At 41.7% G+C, this 20820-nt stretch overlaps 2 protein-coding genes across 2 annotated transcripts; both read right to left on the bottom strand.

Annotated features, from left to right (window-relative positions):
• Positions 1-4643: 4643 nt before the first annotated feature.
• LOC123510355 (protein ZBED8-like) lies at positions 4644-5072 on the bottom strand. The gene has a single exon (XM_045265431.1). It carries the CDS (start codon positions 5070-5072, stop codon positions 4644-4646), a length of 429 nt encoding a protein of 142 aa, XP_045121366.1.
• A 3479-nt stretch (positions 5073-8551) lies between these two features.
• On the bottom strand, positions 8552-19887 carry LOC123510103 (maltase 2-like). The gene is given in 14 exon segments (XM_045264906.1): positions 8552-9891; positions 11094-11249; positions 11922-12117; positions 12620-12754; positions 12866-12986; positions 13401-13608; positions 14172-14238; positions 14241-14315; positions 14757-14835; positions 15684-15809; positions 16801-16961; positions 18285-18314; positions 18317-18463; positions 19341-19887. Coding segments are annotated over 14 exon segments (1752 nt in total). The 5' UTR covers positions 19513-19887; the 3' UTR covers positions 8552-9812.
• Between the last annotated feature and the right edge of the window lie 933 nt (positions 19888-20820).

Raw genomic sequence — 20820 nt, forward strand, 5'->3', positions numbered from 1 at the left:
TAGTCTTGTGCACTGCCAGGACACAGTTTGGCTCAATATGGTGCAATAGAAGGTGTGGTGAGCTGCACTGATGGCTCACAAACCCTCACTTCTAATAATCTCTCTCTCTCTCTCTCTCTCTCTCTCTCTCTCTCTCTCTCTCTCTCTCTCTCTCTCTCTGGCTTTTTATTTTGTTTAGTCTCTTAACAAGCATTCTTTATCACCAATATGAGAGAGAGAGAGAGAGAGAGAGAGAGAGAGAGAGAGAGAGAGAGAGAGAGAGACAGTAAAATAACACGAAACTAATCTTTCTTATTGGTGACTTGGCGAGAAAACAAACATACACACCCACCCACAGACACACACACACACACACACACACACACACACACACACACACACACACACACACACACACACACACACACACACACACACACACACACACACACACACACACACACATACACACACTATACATTTAGCTGTCTGCCAGATAATCGAAAGCCTCGCGATGCCAAAAAGTTTACCAAAGGAACAAACTTGAAGCGAAACTTTAACCCAATATCAACTGCGAGACTTGAGTCGACGCGCCAGGACCCCCGAGAGAGAGAGAGAGAGAGAGAAAGTTTATCGTGAACATAAGATCAGAGGTAGTAGTTTCTCTCTCTCTCTCTCTCTCTCTCTCTCTCTCTCTCTCTCTCTCTCTCTCTCTCTCTCTCTCTCTCTCTCTCGTTCGATTAGGAATATTACTACAACGTTCGCTCCCTTTATGTGTTTGAGCTGAGAATATGATACGAGTACAAGAAAGGGATATCCCCTCTTCCTCTTCCTCTTCCTCTTCCTCTTCCTCCCTCCTCCTCCTCCTCTTCCTCTAAAAATCAGAACTCCCCACCCTTCTCCTCCTCCTCTCTCTCTGAAAATTAGAATTCCCCACCCTTCTGCTGCTGCTGCTCCTCCTCCTCCTCCTCCTCCTCCTCCTCCTCCTCCTTCGTAGCTTCCTTTCTACCACATCCGTCATAAAGTACTACACTTGTTTTCCTTTATTTCTCAAGGTTTTGTTTTGTTTGTTTTCCTTTTGTTCCTCCTCCTGCACCCGTCTTGATTACTCAACATTTCCCATTCAGCTCACTCACTGACACACACACACACACACACACACACACACACATACACGCACAAAGGAAGAGAGGAAGAGAGAGAGAGAGAGAGAGAGAAATATAAACAAGATCTTCAAATACTTGACGTTGGTAATTTCTGCCTTACGTTTAGTACATGCGTGAATACGTGACTATAAACGCCGTAGGGAGAACCATGAATGCTGGATGAAGAAAGGAGGAGGAGGAGGAGGAGGAGGAGTTCTAATTTTCTGAGGAAGAGGAGGAGGAGGAAATGGAAGAGGAAGAGGAGATATCCCTTTCTTGTACTCGTATCATATTCTCAGCTCAAACACATAAAGGGAGCAACGTTGTAGTAATATTCCTAGTCGAGAGAGAGAGAGAGAGAGAGAGAGAGAGAGAGAGAGAGAGAGAGAGAGAGATATAAATGAAAATGAGTGAATAATGGTATGTAGGAGGAGGAGCAACGAGGAAGGAAAGGATGGGAGAGAATATGACCAGAGTAAATATTTTTCCTCCCTAGTCATAATTAATTTTACTGGGAAATGACGTGTGTATTCACCTAGTTGTATTCACCTAGTTGTATTCACCTAGTTGTAATTTTTACAGGGCCTGGGTATTATACTCGTGTGGCCCCGTCTCCATATCTACACACATCCAACTTTCCTTTACAACTATGCACACTCCTCGCTGACACCACCTCCTCACTCAAACTATTCCACACCTCCACACATCTCTGTGGGAAACTATATTTCTTTACATCTTTTAAGCATATTCCCTTGGCTATCTTTTTACTATGCGATCTCGTAGTTCTATTTAAATTTTCCTCTCTCAACATCATTTGTTCATTATCCACTTCATCCAAACCGCTCAACAGTTTATAAACCTGTATTAAATCTCCTCTTTCTCTTCTTTGTTCCAAGGTAAGCAAATTATTTTTTTTTAATCTCTCCTCATAGGTCATTTCTGCCAATTCCGGAACCATTTTTGTTGCCATTCTCTGCAATCTCTCCAACTTCCTTATATGCTTCTTTTTATAAGGGGACCAAACCACCCCAGCATATTCCAATCTTGGTCTAATTACAGTACTAATTAATTTCTTCATCATATCTTTATCCATATAATGAAAGGCTAATCCAATATTTCTAATCAAATTATATATTTCTCCAAACATCTTGTCAATATGAGCCTCAAACTGCCCATGATCTTGTATTATCACTCCCAAATTCTTTTGCCTTTTCCACCTTTTTCAACACTACTCCTTCACCTATCTTATATGACCCTCTTGGCCGTCTTCCACTCTTCCCCATCTCCATTACATGACTTTTGCTCAGATTAAATTCCATCTCCCACCTCTTGCTCCACTCCCAAATCCTATCTAGATCTGCCTGTAAAATTTCACAATCTTTTTCACTCTTCACACACCTACACAATTTCGCATCATCCGCAAACAAATTAATATAACTTTTTACTCCCTCTGGCATATCATTAATATAGACAAGGAAAAGTATTGGTGCCAGCACTGAACCTTGTGGGACTCCACTCTCCACCACCAACCAGTCCGACTTTGCATCCCTTATTACCATTCTCATCTTCCATCTCAAGTAGTTTTCCATCCACTTTAACACTTTTCCCTTCAGTCAAAAGCTTTTTTCAAATCCAAATATACACAGTCCATCCATCCCTCTCTCTCTCTTGTATTTTGTCAACCACTCTCGAATAAAAGCTCAGTAGATTCGTTACACATGACCTCCATTTCCTAAAGCCAAATTGATGATCCGATAATAACTTATGATCCTCCAAGAACCGTATCTAATATTTCTTTATCACCCTCTCACAAATCTTACCGACCACACTTGTTAAAGACACAGGTCTATAGTTAAGAGGCTCTTCCTTACTGCCTCCCTTATAAATGGGCACCACTTCAGCTCTCTTCCACTCTACCGGTACTTCCCCGGTTTCTAATGAGCACCTTACAATATCATATAATGGATCTATCAATTCTTCTCTACACTCCTTCAATAATTTGCCTGAAACTTCATCTGGTCCCATCGCTTTATCATCTTTAAGTTCCTCCAACATTTTATATAACTCCTTTTTAGGTATCTTAATGTCATCCATGTACACATTTCCTTCTACATTCTGAGGCTTTACAAACATTGTTTCTTTAGTAAATACTTGTTGAAACCTATTATTTAGCAATTCCGCAATATTCTTAGGGTCATCTACTATCCCTTGCTCTCCTTTTAATGTTTCAATGGACACACTCTCTTTAAGTTTACCATTTATGAACCTGTAAAACAATTTTGGATGTTCCTTACTCTTGTCTACAATATCTTTTTCAAATTTTCTTTCTTCCTCCCTCCTTACCCTCACATACTCATTTCTTGCCACTCTATAATTCTCCTTATTTAGTATATTCCTGCTCTTTTTCCATCTTTTCCAAGCCACAAACTCTCTTTTCTTTAGCCTTAACACAAGTTGCATTAAACCAATCCTTTCTTCCTTCCTCTCTCGGTTTATACTTTGATACAAATTTCATAACTCCTCCTTTATAATATTTCATAAAAATCTCATATTTTTTTGCACTTCTCTGCTTTGTAACATCTCCTCCCAATGTAATGTTCTGAAATAGTTTTTCAAATTTTCTGTGTCCATCTTTCTATAATTCAATCTACCACTCCTGTATGTCTCATCTCTCCTTTGCTGTGTTATTGCCATCTGCATTTCCATAACCACATGATCACTCTTCCCCAATGGACAAGAATTTGTTTAAGGAGGTACATAGGTCACCATGATTATTAACTCTTTTCCATCACTTTTTAACCTTATGCTTATCACTTCTGCATTGTCCTTTCCATACCAAACTTTATCCACATTTATCTCCTTCTTCGTCATAATCATACCTCCTCCTCCACCTTTACCGTCTCTATCCTTTCTCCATATATTATATTTATTATCCAAATTTACCTTTGTTTTTTCATGTAATTTTGTCTGTCAAACACACTATATCAGGCTTCTCCACCATCATATAGTCTTGCAATTCCAATCTACTTGACAGTATCCCATCTATATTAGTATACATTACGGTCCACCCACTGCTCCCTCTAGGGCAGCGGTTCCCAACCTTATTTGTCCCGTTCCCCCTTTTCCAGTCATTGTTTCACCTGTGGACCCCCTACAACGAAATAGGTTAAGCCAAGAAAATTAATAAAAGATTTTTCTGCAAGAAATGAATATATTAATGTAAAATGCCTTCCATTGTTATGCTGATTAAGATGTAGGCCTATTTATATGAAATCAGAAAACATTCCGTTCAGCACTTTTGATTTAAGTAAAACACATAGGAAAAATGTTATGTTAATGTTGTTATAGTTGTAGGTATTGTGTGCAAAAACTATCTTTATAATATTTGCCCTTTTTTGAGCTTGCAAGCACATGTATGAATAAAAGAATCACAAAACTGTATGAATACAACAAAAATCACAAAACAGCAGTGAATGAAACTTTTCATTGGTTGCGAAAAAGTATGTCACTTTATATTTCTCAATGGGACTTTTGTGGTTGTTTTTGAGCAACCAGCTCATGAATCCTTGGCTCAGTGGCAGCCAGTGCACACCTCAAGTCATCTTCCACAGACAGCTTGTTCCTTGATTTTGTTTTTATTGCAAGTAATGAAGAAAACCCACTTTCGCACAGGTAGGTTGAAGCAAAAGGCAAAAGAACTCGAACTGCCAGATCACTTATTTTTGGATATGATTCCATCATTGAACACCAGAAGCTAGACAAGGAGTTTGACTGGAACACATTCTTGGCTGTTGAATCATGGAGAAGCTCAATGAACTCTTCTTGTGCGTCTTCTAACACATCATCAACCTGACATAAGAAAGGATTTTTTGCTAATCCTGCATGCTGAGGGCTCAAGTCAGGAAAGTAACGGCGAAATTCATCATCTAGCTGAGACAAGTGGTCCATGATTTCCTTGGACAAGGTACTTGAAAGCTGACCATCAGCAAGAACTTCATTCAATGATGGAAACATCATAAATTTTCCTACACTCACTCTCTTCTTATACAGCTCCAATTTGGCCAAAATGCATGTATTGAGTCACAGTGGCTGAGCAAGTTTGAATCCTTTCCTTGGAGTCTCAAGTTCAGCTGGTTGAAGATTTCAAATATGTCCACAAGATAAGCAAGGCGGAGTTCAAAGTGTTCTGATTTCAATATCTCCAACAGGTCACATTTTTCTGTACATCAAGAAACATTTCAACTTCCTGGCGAAGAGAGAAGCGGGACAAAATCTCCTGCAGAGTCTGCAGGAGATTTTGTCCCATGACCATCCCAAGGGCCAAATTTGTCACATGGACCGTGAGTTTGACACCGCTGATACTGTTAGCTAATGTAGAGCAATTCTAACATTTAAGCATTCAGTTTTAAGGATTGTGAACAGTAGTATAAATTTTATTCTGAGCCGCATGTCTCCTAATTCCAGTATAATAAATTTAAAAATAAGTAGAATCTCTATGGACCCCTTGAAATTCTTCCATGGACCCCTTGGGGTCCATGGACCCCTGGTTGGGAACCACTGCTCTAGGGGTACCTCCGCATTCCTTTTTTCCACATACCATTTTCTGACTCTCTCTCCTATAACTCTCCAAAAAAAACTTTTCCTTTTCCTCTTCAGACCGTTCATCATTTTTCCTTCTCGCCTCTTCCAACAATTCATTATATCTTCTCCTCTCTTCCTCATTTCTATTTTTCCTTACGTACACCTCTTTACAACCTTCTACCTCTCTTAATTTTGATGTTCTATATAAAATGTCCTCCGCAGATTGTTGTGACTTCAGTACTACTTTAATCGGTCTCCTTACTCCCTCCTTATACGGACCCAGTCTATGGATCTCTTCCACTTCTTCTTGTAGGTCTTTTTTTTCCCTCATCATTTAGATTTTTGAACAGATCTCTTACCGTTTTCAATTCTTCTTTAATTCTCTTAGGCTTATATGTTATATTTTGTTCTTTCATCCCAAATATTAACACACTCTTCTTCTTTTCTGCTATTTCTCTTATCAATGTTTCCTTATTCTTCATAACATTAACCAGTTCCTTGGACCTTTCTTTTTTGTCTTCATTCAACTGATCTTTAATTATTTCTTGTAATCCAACCATCTCAGCTTCCCTCGACTCAGTCCATTGTGTTTTCTTCAGTTCCCACTCTCTTTCAAACCTTTCACTTTGCTCACTGATCATTTCCTTAAAGTCATCTTTCTCCTTTACAACTTTCTCCATTTTCTCCTCCAACCGTCTCTTGTATTTTTCAACCTACTGTCTCAAGTGTGCATTCTCATCCACCAATCGTTTTTCATTTTCCTCCAGTCTCTTAACTCTTTCCTTCAAAGCCTTGCGGAATTCTCTATCCTGCTCCTCCTCACTCCTCTGAACTTTTAACTACTTCACCAACTCCTCAAATTTCTTCTCTAACATTACCAATCTACCTTGTATTGTTGCTCCTGTTGAAGATGGACTCATATTTTGAATGGCTACTTTTGGTTTTGCTCCCTGGGCCTCATCGGCATATTTTGAATTTGGTAACTTATTTCTTACGGGTCTATCCATTTCACTCTTCCTGGTAGCTTGTGCGTGTGTGGTGGGGTGCGTTGGCGGCTGTTTATGGGCTGGCCTTTGTTTGTTTCCAAGTGATTACTCCTGCGCTGTCGTTTGGAGTGCGTAGGTTCCAGCACCTCCGATCACTCTTATGTACACGCTTATGTACACGCCACCAGGCTACGTTCACTCTGTACACTCGTTCACTTGCTCTGGTTGCCCTTTTGGACTAGTGACGGTTTACACTCCAAGCACATTGTTTAGCGTGTGGAGTGTTTGGTAAACGAACTCTGAGCAAGGGGGCACATCCGCTCTCGACTCGAGTGCGGACGTGTGTGTGTGTGTGTGTGTGTGTGTGTGTATCGTTCAGTAATGAATGATACACATACACGCTAAAGTTTCCTGCTGGTCATCTGTCAAGACGGAATTGCATCTATTGAACGAAAGCGGAAATGACGGAATCAGCGTATCTGTCCTGGCTATTCACACACCCACACCCACGAATTCCAATACGTAAAGTACACTCCATCCATCACGTACGGCCCAAGTAGAGTGTATATAACCAGACGTAGTTCGGAGCTCCTTCATACCTTCTCCAACACTCTTAGCTGCCACACTACCCACTGCAGCCACCAGCCAGCCATGGGGCACCTCTCTTCCTTCACGGCGTTCATAGTGGTGGTGTCGTTGCAAACTCTACACGTCACTCACGCTACCTTCAACTTGACCGTGATAGACATGGCACTTCCAGCGTTCCTAGAGAAGTTTGGAGAGTACGTGGCCTGTCCATTCACCAATGATACGTCACTCAATATATGTGGCGTGGACCTACCCCAACTAAAGTGTGCCAGTTGTGATAGGAGCTGCCCTGGGGGTGGTCGGTGCGTTCAACTCACGGAAGAGATTAAGTACCGGTGTGACAAGTGTCCGGGTGAAGGAAGGCCATGTTTCCAGAAAAAGAAGACCTGGCTGAGGGGTTGTGTGTGCAAGAAAATCTCCACAAACTTCGGAATGTTTACCTTGGACGAGGAATGACTTTCGGAGCTGCCCTTCGCCAACACACGTGACACGACCCCGCACTACAACACAACCCTTGCCCACCTGAAAATTTGTGCTCGTATCACGCAAGGTAGAGTCTTGCTTACTAACCCAGTGTAGCGCATGTCTTAACCCACCGGGCATTGTAATTTCCTGTTGTTCAAGTAGAAGTATTTCACTACAGTTTCCCTTCTCTCTCCAGTGTGCTCTCTTCACCTCTACATCAAGAACCTAGAAAATTATACGCGAGTTTTTCTGCCTGTAATGAGTGACGCTCTACCAAACGTTATGTACTGTACACTGCCTGTCATTTATCTTTCACTTGTGTTGCTTCCAATACTAAAACAATGACTTTTCTAACGAGTTTTGCAATTTCCATCATTTCCTCAAACACCAAAAAGAAGTGTCGTGAGCTCACTTCTAGGTGTTTTTTTTTTTATTTATCTATTTTTTTTTTAAGCAGATGAGAAGCCAGCTAAGGGCGACAAAATATGTATAAAAAAAAAAAAATGGCCCACTTGAGTGCTGGTTCCCTAAGAGGAAACTGGCCCTGAGCAACAAAAAAATGAACATCACATCCTGGATAGCAGCACACAAAACAGGATCTAGACAAGGAAACTAAAGCAATCTTCAGATGGACATTAAAAGTGAAAGGAAAGATGTCTACTGTCACAACCACCACCATTATCACCACCACCACTACTACTACTACTACTACTACTACTACTACTACACCACCACCACCACCACCATTCTACATTCAGATTTACAGGTTGCCAGTGTCCAGAGTGTGCAGTGATAATGATAACAGTGTAAGGAATCTTGAGTTTATTGAGTCCTCAGGCCACACACAATGAGGAACACACTACAACATTAATGAAGGCACACATCACACACACACCACTAAGAAACACCAGTAATACACCACCAGTGCTAGATGTCCCCTAATAATGATGGAACACAGGCACTGCACATCTACTGTTTCTAAATCAAAGACTCTTAACCCCTTCAGTACCATGCTGTTTCTATATTCATTCTGGTGACTATTTGTTGATCTTATACACCTTCAAAAACTCATGTGGGGGGATTAAAATAGTGGAAGACTGTGACCATTAATCTTGCGACTCTTCCTAATGTCAATAAATAGGTCTAACTGTACACAAAACTCGCATTTCCATATTCATTATGGTGAATATTTAGTGATTTTATACAGCTTTAGAAACTCATGTGAGGGATTACATTAGTGAAGACTGTGGCCACTAATCTTCTGACCTTCATAGATACTTCCTAATGTCAATTAATTGGTCTAATTGTGCTAACATCTCAAGGTAAAAATTTGTCCAAGTATTGAAGGGGTTAATTAAGAGTTGGACTGGCTCATGACTTCTTCAATCTTGCACAGTGTTGGTGAGCAGTTTGCCTTCACATCCTCCAGTAGAAGACATGGTAAACTCCTATGATGGACCACAAACACTTAACTCTAGTCTTTTAAATCTTACATTCACTATTAAGTTCAGACTAGTGACTTAGCTCCTTCAGTACTGGGATGCATTTTTACCTTGAGTTTTGGGTATGCTTAGACAATTTCATTTGCATAAGGAAGGGTCAGAAGATTAATGGCCAGGGTCTTTACTATTCTAATACCTACATATGTTCCTGAAGCTGTATCAAATCACCAAATAGTAACCAAAATTAATATGGAAAGGTCTTAGTACTGAAGGCGTTAAACATTTAGACTAGTGATTTCTTCAACCCCTTCAGTGCTGGGACACACTTATACCCGAGTTTTGGTGAGACTGGACAATTTCATTTATATTAGGAAGGGTCTGTGGAGGTCAAAATATCAATGGTCAGTCTTTACTATTCTAATCCCAACATATGTTTCTGAAGCTGTATCAAATTACCAAATAGTCACCAGAATGAATATAAAAACACAAACTGGTACTGAAGGGGTTTAAACATTCATACTAGTGACTTCCTTAATCTTGTGCACTGCCAGGACACAGTTTGGCTCAACATGGTGCAATGGAAGGCATGGAAGGCATGGTGAGCTGCACTGATGGCCCAAAAACACTCAGTGGTCTTCCTCAGCCAGGCTCAGGACAAGGCCCTCTCCTCCCACCAAGGGCACAGCATTGAGGGGAACCACACACCTGCCGCAGGAAACAGTGGGAGGCTCACTATCTACAACTGTGCTATTGGGAGACCTTTAACCTGTCGAGTCTCACTGATGGAAATAAAAATCTGAGTGAGTTTTTTTTTTCTTACCTGAAGATTAATACTCCTTCCCAATAATACTTTGTCCCACCCTGTCTTAGGTCTGTATTCTAAAAATGCTCCACTCTCTCATCACAACTATTTTTGAATTCGAAGGCCACAGAGATAAGGCTGTGTTTCTAAGGATGTTTCTCCTTTGAATAATGAAGCAAACTTGTTCATTTGTCACTAGAATTATAAAAACACCCTTGAAAGTTTGCACCACTAGTACAGGAGGCTTTTGAAATAGTGGAGGTGCATTGCTGAAGTGTTTCTGAATAAGTATAGCCTTTAATGCTACAGAAAGGTTATATATATAGTTCATGCATATCACATTCCACCCAGGAAGGAACAATGCACAGTACTTCTCATATCAAATGTAACTGTATATATACCATGATAAATCAGACTATACATTCCACTCTAGTATAACCAAATTATTTTCCTTTTTTTCTACTTCCCATGTGCAAGAATTACTCATATAAAATTATTTTCTCTTCACTACTCCCAATCAAATATTTCTCTCTTCTACTCCCACACAAACTATTTTTCTCCTCTTCTCCCAATGAAGTGCTTCTCTTCTCTACTTCCCAGGCAACAATAACTCCCAATCAGAGGACCAGCCTTCTCTTTAACCCCTTCAGTACTGGGACGCATTTTTTACCATGGGTTTCGGTACAATTAGACCATTTTATTGACATTACGAAGATCAAAGCCAGAAAGTTAATGGCCAGAGTCTTTCACTGCTTCAATCCCCACATAAGCTATATAAAATCACCAAATAGTAACCAGAATGAATATGAAAACGTGTCATAGCACTGGGACGTATTTTTACCTTGAGTTTTGGATATGATTAGCCCATGTTAATGATATTATGAACAGTCTATGGAGACCAGAAGATTAACAGCCAGAGTCTTTACTATTTTAATCCCCACATAAGTTTCTGAAGCTGCATAAAATCACCAAAATAGTCACCAGAATTAATATGAAAGCGCGTCATAGCACTGAAGGGATTACCAGCATACCTCTGTGACTTGCTCTCCACACACCACAACAGTACAAAGCTACTCAACAGGTGAAGAGTGAAGCTGCAGCTCACCCTGGCTGTGTGGCAGAGGATGTGTCAGTGATGGAGCGGATCAGGACAGTTCCTTCCGCTGGCAGTGTCTGAGTGGTGTCTTTAAGGAGGTCCACTTTGATCTGCTCCTCTGAAGTGTTGATCACCACCAGGTAGCCATCCGACCCCTCAAGACTCCTGTGGGAAGTGGGATGGTAAGAGAAGGTAAAGGTACAAATGTCATGAAGATACAGTGTTATAAGAGAAGCTTATATAAAGGTACAATGTCATAAGGGATAAAGGCACAATGTTGTAAGAGGTTATATAACGGTACAATGTCGTAAGAGGTAAACGTACCATATCGTAAGAGGTTATATGAAGGTTCAATGTCATAAGAGAAGTTTATATGAAGCTACAATGTCGTCAGAGAAGGTTACATGAAGCTACAATGTCCTATTTAAGCTGACTCCTTCACCATTAGTCAGTATGCAATTTTCTACAATTTTGTCACCTCTTGTAAGAATTCAAGTGATAGGAAGAAAGAAATACAGCAGTAGGTGGGGAGTTCCAGAGCTAAATCCCTTCAGTACCATGATGCATTTCCATATTCATTCTGCTGACTATTTGAGGATTTTATACAGCTTCAGAAACTTGTGGGGATTCAAATAGTGAAGACTCTGGCCATTAATCTTCTAACTTCCATAGACCCTTCTTAATGTCATTAAAATGGTCATACCTTATACAAATTTAAAGTAAAAATGTGCCCCAGTACTGAAGAGATTAACAGTAAAAGGAATTAAAAGTGAAGACTAGTTCACACTGAAACTAGGAATTTTGTGCAAGGAGGCCACAGGAGGAGAGAAGACTTGCCTCATGAAGGTGAAGACATCCTTGGTGATGACTGGGAAGGTTGTGTTGCCCCGACTAAATGTGTCTTCCCTCCTCAGCTGTGCCAGGTGCTGGTACACCTTCAGGTGACTCGTCGCCGCCACTGTCTGCCTCGCCACGTTCACCTTAGTGTAGTTGGGGTTGACAGGAAGCCACGTTGTGTTGCTGCCGGTGAATCCTGGGGAGGTTGTTGGTGAATGGTGTGAAATGAGCAAGACAATGGGTGAATTTCCTCCTGACAATAACACTAAGTTTAAAACACTCAGAACATGCCTTCAGTAACACAACTGACCCTTTGCACATTCCCATACCTTCCTTTCAGATTACCTTATTGGCTATTGCAGTTTCTCAAGGTGACAGCAACAAGCTTCCACACACACCCACATCAACAGACCTGAGCAGACCACCTTGGCTCACCACTACACTCCAACATTGGCCACACAAGCAGCATTTTTTTTTTTTTTTTTTAAGGGAAAGCTGGCCAAGGGCAAAAAAAAAAAAATAAATAAATAAATAAATAAATAGCCCACTTAGTTGCCAATTCATTTACAGGTCTGAGAGAGTTAGCCAAAGGGACAAATGTCTTGAAACCTCTCTCATAAATAAAGTCAAGTCATAGGAAGTTGAAAATACAGAACCAGGGAGGAAGTTCCACAGTGTACCAGAGCTTGTTCCCTCACCTGCCCGGTCAGTGTCGTCCCACTGCATGGGTGTCCTGGCAGGGTCCCTGCTGTGCTCCTGGTAGAGGTCAGGCCCCCAGCGGCACCCCTGAGGGTCCATGGTGTCCTCCCAGCTGATGAAGGTGTCCTCCATACCTGTTGGGAGTTACCCTGGCTGAGGCAAAGCTGGACACACCCCACAGAGGGCAAGGGTGGGAGGGGAAGCAGGCAAGGCAGGGGTGGCAGGCCTCCCCAAGCAGGCCTCACCTATCTCTTCGCCATAGTAAGTGACAGGAGTTCCAGGCAGCAGCAGAACCATCATGTTCAGGGCGTCTATGAGGTCAGTCCCAAGGCGGCTCGACACACGGTTGTTGTCATGGTTCCCCAGCTGCAGGCAACAACCTCATCACCATCCAAGCAACTCACACATAATACAAGCACCAAGCTTTACTTTAGCCTTATGATGAATAGGTTCATTTTCTCAAACTCTTCTGTGCTTCACCTCCACTACACTGACAAGTTTTTAAGGTGTTTTTTACAGTTTTAGAAGCAGAGTCACAAGATTTCTATATCTGAGAGGGAAGAACAGAGGTGACGGGACAAGCACTGAGAGGGAAGAACAGAGGTGATGGGACAAGCTCTGAGAGGGAAGAACAGAGAACAGAGGTGACGGGACAAGCTCTGAGAGGGAAGAACAGAGGTGACGGGACAGGCACTGAGAGGCAAGAACAGAGGTGACGGAACAAGCACTGAGAGGAAGGCCAGGCACTTCTACAACACAGGAAAGATTCAGTGTCCTCACCACCCAGTTGGGCCACTTGCCAGCAGGGAGGTTGTCCAGCCAGAGGGACACCGTGGCCATCAGGGACTCTGCAGTGAAGTTCTCTCGGCCACAGAAGTTGTCAATCAGGAAGAAGTTGAAGGGAAAGTCAGCCAAAGGGTCTTCATCACTTCCATAGTACTTCATCACCTCTTCCACACTGTCACCAAACACTTCCACCATCATTACTCTGAAAAACAAGCATAACACTTAACATGTCTACTGTGTGTAAGATAAAAGTGATACGAAATTCCCTTCTTAATTCCTTCAGTACTGGGACACATTTTTATCTAAAGATTTGCGTACAATTAGACCATTTTATTGACATTAGGAAAGGTCTATGTAGGTCAGAAGATTAGTAGCCCCCACATGAGTTTCTGAAGCTGTATAAAATCACCAAATCGTAACCAATATGGAAATACATCATGGTACTCAAGGGGTTAAGGTGATATGAAATTGCATTCTTACCAGCAACTTTGTACTTTTGCAATGTATATATCATCAGTTCAAGCCAATACTTGTAGGCTCACAAGCGACATTTTCACCATGAAGTCTGCAAACCGTTAAGTTGGTGAACTTTATCTAAAACATACCTCTACCTCTGCATCACTACAATCTATAACCAACTTATTTCCACTACTACTACTACTACAACTACTACTATTATTACTACTACTACAACAACTACTACTACCACCACCACAACTACTACCACTACTTTTACTACAACAACTACTGGCTCGGCTCACTCACTTCTCAGAGCGTTTATCAAGAAGGGCACGCCACTCCCTCACCAAGTCCAGGTTCTGAGGCTGGTTGCTGTGTAGATGTGTTGTAGAGAGTTGTAGTCAATGGGGTCAAGGTGTCCTGGTGTCAGTGGCTCATCAAGGCTCAAGTCTGCAGGAAGGAGTGGCAATGAAGACAAACTGAGCTGTATTCTGAAAGGTTCTTTGGAGTGTCAGCTAGTGGACTGCTTTTAATAGGCTCTAGTGGAAGTTACTGGGGTTCTCAAGGAGGGTTTTATGGAAGTTACAGGGATTCTCAAGGAGGGTTTTATGGAAGTTACTAAGGTTTTAAGGAAGTTACTATGGTTACTGGATGTTTTTATGATGCTAGTGATAGGTTAAGGAAGTTACTAGGGTTAGTGGATGTTTTTACGATGCTAGTGATAGGTGAACAAGTTTTTATCAATTTTAGCAAGCTCTAGTGGAAATAATTGGGGTTCTTAAGGGTGTTTGTGATTTTACTGGCAGATCAACAAATATCAGTCTAAATAACTGGAGGTTCTCAAAGGTGTTTTTGTGATTCTAGTGATGGGTGAACAAATACTAATCTCACCTTGGACCTCAAACAAATGCTTCACGGCGTCCACCCGGAACCCATCCACTCCCTTGTCCATCCAGAAGGTCAAGACTTGCTGTGGGCAGATGGAAGGCAGCCACTCACACACCACACCATTAACACTAACACCACCAACCCATCACAAGCACTCTCTCTCATACACTACACCAACACCACTAACACCACTAACCCAGGGACTCAGCCACACACCACACCACCAACACTAACACCACAAACCCATCACATTCCCTCACACACCAGACCCCATCACTAACACATAACAGGCAGTCACTCACACACACACACACACCAACACTAACACCACTAACCCAGGCACTCACTCATACACTACACCACACCACTAACACATCACAGCTCCTTACTCACCACACCACACCAACACCACAAACCCATCACAAGCACTCACACACACACACCACCAACACCACTGATTCATCATAGACAGGGACAGGAACCAAGCAAATCACTCTACCCCACACCACCTTTAACAATCACCAATAATGCAAATGAACTAACAAGAACCACAACTAAGAAATTCATCAACTAACAATAACTGAATTTTCTGTGACTATAACCAATTTAATTATAAAATGAATATCAAGACCAGTATGTTCTCTTAGACATGAAACAATTGAGAGAAAAAAAAAAAGCATTCAAGTTATCTTATGTTTCTAGAGTTGATTCAACATACAGATCCCAAAACATCGCATTAAAAAGACAAATATTATATACAGACATATATTGACACTGCTTTTATAAGACACAAATATCATGAAGACATATTTGGAGACTGCTATTACAAGACACAAAAATATGATGAACACAGACATACATTCAGATACTTTGCTATTATAAGACAACAGTAAAGTGGAGAGAGCAACACAACACTTAACCTAACCTAACCTTCATTTCCCTCCTGACATCATCGCTTCGAAAGTTAAGGTCTGGCTGGGATTTGAGGAACTGGTGGTAGTAGAACTGGCCTCTCTCCTCACTCCACTCCCACGCTGAACCACGGAACACACTCAGCTGGCCAGGGAAACAGTGGATAAGTGGATGTGCATTTGTGGTTCCAGAGTAATCAAGTACTACCTATACTAACCTCATCAGTATTTGGATGCATTTTTACAAGTTTTGGGTGTGATTAGACCATTTTATTTACATTAGGAATAGGAAGGGTCTATGGAGGTCAGAATATTAATGGCTAAAGTCTTCACTATTTTAATTCCCACACAAGTTTCTGAAGCTGTGTAAAATTGCCAAATAGTAAGCAGAATAAATATGGAAATGCATTGTGGTACTGAAGGGGTTAATGGCTCCCAGTTTTTTTTTTTTTTTCTAGTTTCCCTTATCTAGTTTAATTTTTCTCTTGTCTCATTTAGTTTTAATGTTCTCTCTCCCTTTGTTCTAACTTCATTCAAACATTCTCATCCTTTCTCTGTTTTTAATTTTGTCTGACTCACCTCAACCCTCTTCCTCCTCCTCCACCATCACCTCCTCTTGTATCATCTAGCTAAACCCTTCTCTTCTTTCACTCTCACCAGTTTTAACACTCTTCTTCTCTCATCCACTTGTAACCTCCCCTTCCTCCTTTCTCATCTATCTAAATCCTTCTCTTTCTTTTATTCTTACATTTTAATCCTTTCCCTTCTTTCCCCTCACTCAATTTCAACCTTTTCTTCCTCTTCTCTCATACACCTTCCTTTTCTCATTCACCCAGTCACTCACCAGCAGAGAGAGAGAGAGAGAGAGAGAGAGAGAGAGAGAGAGAGAGAGAGAGAGAGAGAGAGAGAGAGAGAGAGAGAGAGAGAGAGAGAGAGAGAGAGAGAGAGAGAGAGAGAGAGAGAGAGAGTGTACAGACTATTATTAAGGGCTGGCAATCATCTTAAAGACAGAGTTAAAGAGGTAGAGATAGGGAGATGAGAGAGAGAAATAGGGAGATAAAAGCCATGTAATCTCCTCCTCCTCCTCCTCCTCCTCCTCCTCCTCCTCCTCCTCCTCCTCCTCCTCACTCACCCACCCAGTTGTTTGGTGGTACAGGAAAACCCTCCTCATCTGTTCCCTTAGCGTCAGCCCACACATAGTAGTCTGTATAAGGTTCCTCTCGCCTCTCAGACCTCTGGAACCACTCGTGTTGGTCGCTGGTGTGGTTTGGGACGAAATCCAACACTACTTTCAGACCTATGTGTTGTAAAGGGTAATTAAAGGGCTCTGGTGTGGTGGTTGGAAGTTTTTGTGGGTGGTGTGGGGTTATGTGGTCAATTTGAGGTTTTTTTTAACATTGTGGTAGTGGTTAGGGGTAAAAATATGGATAAGTATTATATAGCAAGATTGTGAAGTTATGGTGTTGGGTGTGATTGAGTTTGAATTAAATGTGTGTGTGTGTGTGTGTGTATTCACCTAGTTGTAATTTTACAGGGCCTGGGTATCATACTCGTGTGGCCCCGTCTCCATATCTACACACATCCAACTTTCCTTTAAAACTATGCACACTCCTTGCTGACACCACCTCCTCACTCAAACCATTCCACACCTCCACACATCTTTGTGGGAAACTATATTTTTTCACATCCTTCAAGCATATTCCCTTGGCTATCTTTTTACTATGCGATCTTGTAGTTCTATTTAAGTTTTCCTCTCTCAACATCATTTGCTCATTATCCACTTCATCCAGTCCATTCAACAGTTTATAAACCTGTATTAAATCTCCTCTTTCTCTTCTTTGTTCCAAGGTAGGCAAATTCATTTCTTTTAATCTCTCCTCATAGGTCATTTCTGCCAATTCCGGAACCATTTTTGTTGCCATTCTCTGCAATCTCTCCAACTTCCTTATATGCTTCTTTTTATAAGGGGACCAAACCACTCCAGCATATTCCAATCTTGGTCTAATTACCATACTAATTAATTTCTTCATCATATCTTTATCCATATAATGGAAGGCTAATCCAATATTTTTATCAAATTATACGTTTCTCCAAACATCTTATCAATATGAGCCTCAAACTGCCCATGGTCTTGTATTATCACTCCCAAATCCTTTTCCTTTTCCACCTTTTTCAACACTACTTCTTCACCCATCTTATATGACCCTCTTGGCCGTCTTCCACTCTTTCCCATCTCCATCACATGACTTTTGCTCAGATTAAATTCCATTTGCCACCTCTTGCTCCACTCCCAAATCTTATCCAGGTCTGCCTGTAAAATTTCACAATCTTCTTCACTCTTCACACACCTACACAACTTCGCATCATCCGCAAACAAATTAATATAACTGTTTACTCCCTCTGGCATGTCATTAATATATACCAGGAAAAGTATTGGTGCCAGCACTGAGCCTTGTGGGACTCCACTCTCCACCACCAACCAGTCCGACCTTGCATCCCTTATTACCGTTCTCACCTCCCTCCATCTCAAGTAGTTTTCCATCCACTTTAACTTTGTGTGTGTGTGTGTGTGTGTGTGTGTGTGTGTGTGTGTGTGTGTGTGTGTGTTTTTTGTGCTCACCACGTGTGTGGAGCTCCTGAACCATCTCTTGAAGTCTGCCATGGTGCCAAAGATGGGGTCAATGGCAGTGTAGTTGGAGATGTCATAGCCAAAGTCCTTCATGGGTGACTGGAAGAATGGACTGAGCCACACCGCCCCGACACCCAGACTGGCCATGTAGTCAGCCTTGGAAGTGATGCCTCAAGGAAGAGAAACATGCAGTGGTTAACTTCTTCAGTACCATGACATTTCTATATTCATTCTACTTACTATTTGGTGACTTTATGAAGCCTCAGGAATTTATTTAGACTTAAAATAGTGAAGAGTCTGGCCATTCATCTTCTGACCTCCATAGACACTTCCTAATGTCAATAAACTTGTACAACAAAATTCTATAAAAATGCATCTCAGTACTGAATGGATTAAAAATAAAAAGCCTATGACTCTTAGATACAATTTCATGACTAGAATTTGTACAAAATACTTCTAACCAACTGGGAAAAAATGAAAACCTAGCTAATCTCCTTAACCATAAAAAATACTTGTAGTCTTTAGAGAGCTCAGATTTCAAATACTTTAGACACCTCTGGGCCAAATGGATGTCACTTATATCATCATGAGTGTTTTCGTGATCATAGTAAGTTAACAATAAAGTGTATCAACAATAGGAAAAGAACGCCAAGTACCAATGAGAGTCAAGTCAACCAACCAACTAACTAACATCTGAGAGTCCTTAACCTCTTCAGTACCATGACACGTTCTCACATTCATTCTGGTTACTATTTGGTGATTTTATGCAGCTTCTGAAACTTACGTGGGAATTAAAAGTGAAAACTGGCCATTAATCTTCTGACCTCCATAGGCCCTTCCTAATGTAGATAAAACCGTCTAATCATACCCAAAACTCATGGTAAAAACGCGTCATGGTACTGAAGGGCTAGAAACATCCACTTTTACACGACCTTGCAATGGTACAGTGACCTTGGCGTGGGCAGCGGTGACATTAGCAACACAAACTTAGCAACACCATAACCTTCACAACACAACACCTCAGGCACATCATAGAAGCACCTGTACCTTTGAGATCCCCTGTGCCATTGCCGCTGGTGTCCCTGAAGGAGCGAGGGTACACCTGGTAAAGGATGCCGGTCTGCCACCACGGTATTTTCCGCCTTTTGGTCTTCGGTGGCACAGTGCATTTCCTTCCCTCCTCCTCCTGCTGCTGCTGCCGTTTGTAACTCGTTGCCATGACTGTCTAACTGAGCCAGTGGGTTATATCTGGCACTACTACACTTGCCACTTCACTTTTATTTTCTTTACTCAGATTTCGCGCTGCGCAGATGCCTTATTACCTACATCCTGTTCTGTTTTTTTCCGTCATTTTCCCTCTACGCCCATTCACGTTTTATCAACCCTGTCTGCAAATACTACGGTCACTAGTGTAATTATCATGCACATGCACCTTGGACCATGTGAAGTCGCAGTTACCATAAAGCAACAAGCAATTATCACTCCCGTCTTGATTTAGAAATGTATTATTACGTCCTTTCATGGTGTAGATTTCGGTGTGTTCATCAAGTCATATGTTTGCATCTAGTAGTAACGCATAGGTCTCTCTATGGACTCTAAAGATCAATACATTTCCTGAGAGAGAGAGAGAGAGAGAGAGAGAGAGAGAGAGATTAAAGGGGGAGTCTCGCAGGGGAGTGGGAGAAGGGGTGGGGAATGGATAGATGAGAAGGGAGGAGAGGAACCGAGGTGGGGGAGGCGAGTGTCTGCCTAAACCGCGGACTTTGAAAGACGTGGCATGTATTTCCACACAGATAATCAACAACAGTACACTTCCCACACAAAAGGAGGTGAAGCACATGTCACACAGTAATATCAAGGAGAAGTACAGCATACTTAAAAAGCCATGACAATATAGACGCCAGCACGGCAGCCACTATAAATAAAATTGTCTGCGCCACTAATTGGCGGAAGCTGAACAGCGCTTCCTACACACTCTTCAAGTTAGCCTACAGGCGCTATAGGCCTTACCGTAAAAAAAAAAAAAAAAAAACACCCGACTTCTTGGGAATTCTGGTAACCCCACACCAAGTAAAGACTTCCTTTAGCTAATTTAAGCCTCTCAAAACACCAATTATGCTCCACCCACTTCACTTTCCTTTCCTGTTTCATGCCCTGCCTCTCCCCGTGGTCAGAGTGCTACCACGTCATCTTTCTCACACACACACACACACACCACACACACACACACACACACACACACACACACACACACACACACACACACACACACACACAAGTATACCTACCCTGCAGGTCGCCGGTTCCGTCACGGCTTGCATCTTTGAGAGAGCGAGGATACACCTGGTAGATAATTCCTTCTGCCAGAACTCCAGCTTGTCATCTGAGCTTTCATTCCTACTGGGCCTTGAAACAACACGAGTATTAGGTTCCTATTCTTACACTTTCACGACGCACTTCCACTATTTCAAAAGGCTCTAGTTAAAGGTACACATGTTTGTCACGGTATTTTGATAGTTGTAGGGAC

The sequence above is a fragment of the Portunus trituberculatus genome, chromosome 28, assembly GCF_017591435.1.
Source record: "Portunus trituberculatus isolate SZX2019 chromosome 28, ASM1759143v1, whole genome shotgun sequence".
In the NCBI taxonomy this organism is placed as follows: Eukaryota; Metazoa; Arthropoda; class Malacostraca; order Decapoda; family Portunidae; genus Portunus; species Portunus trituberculatus.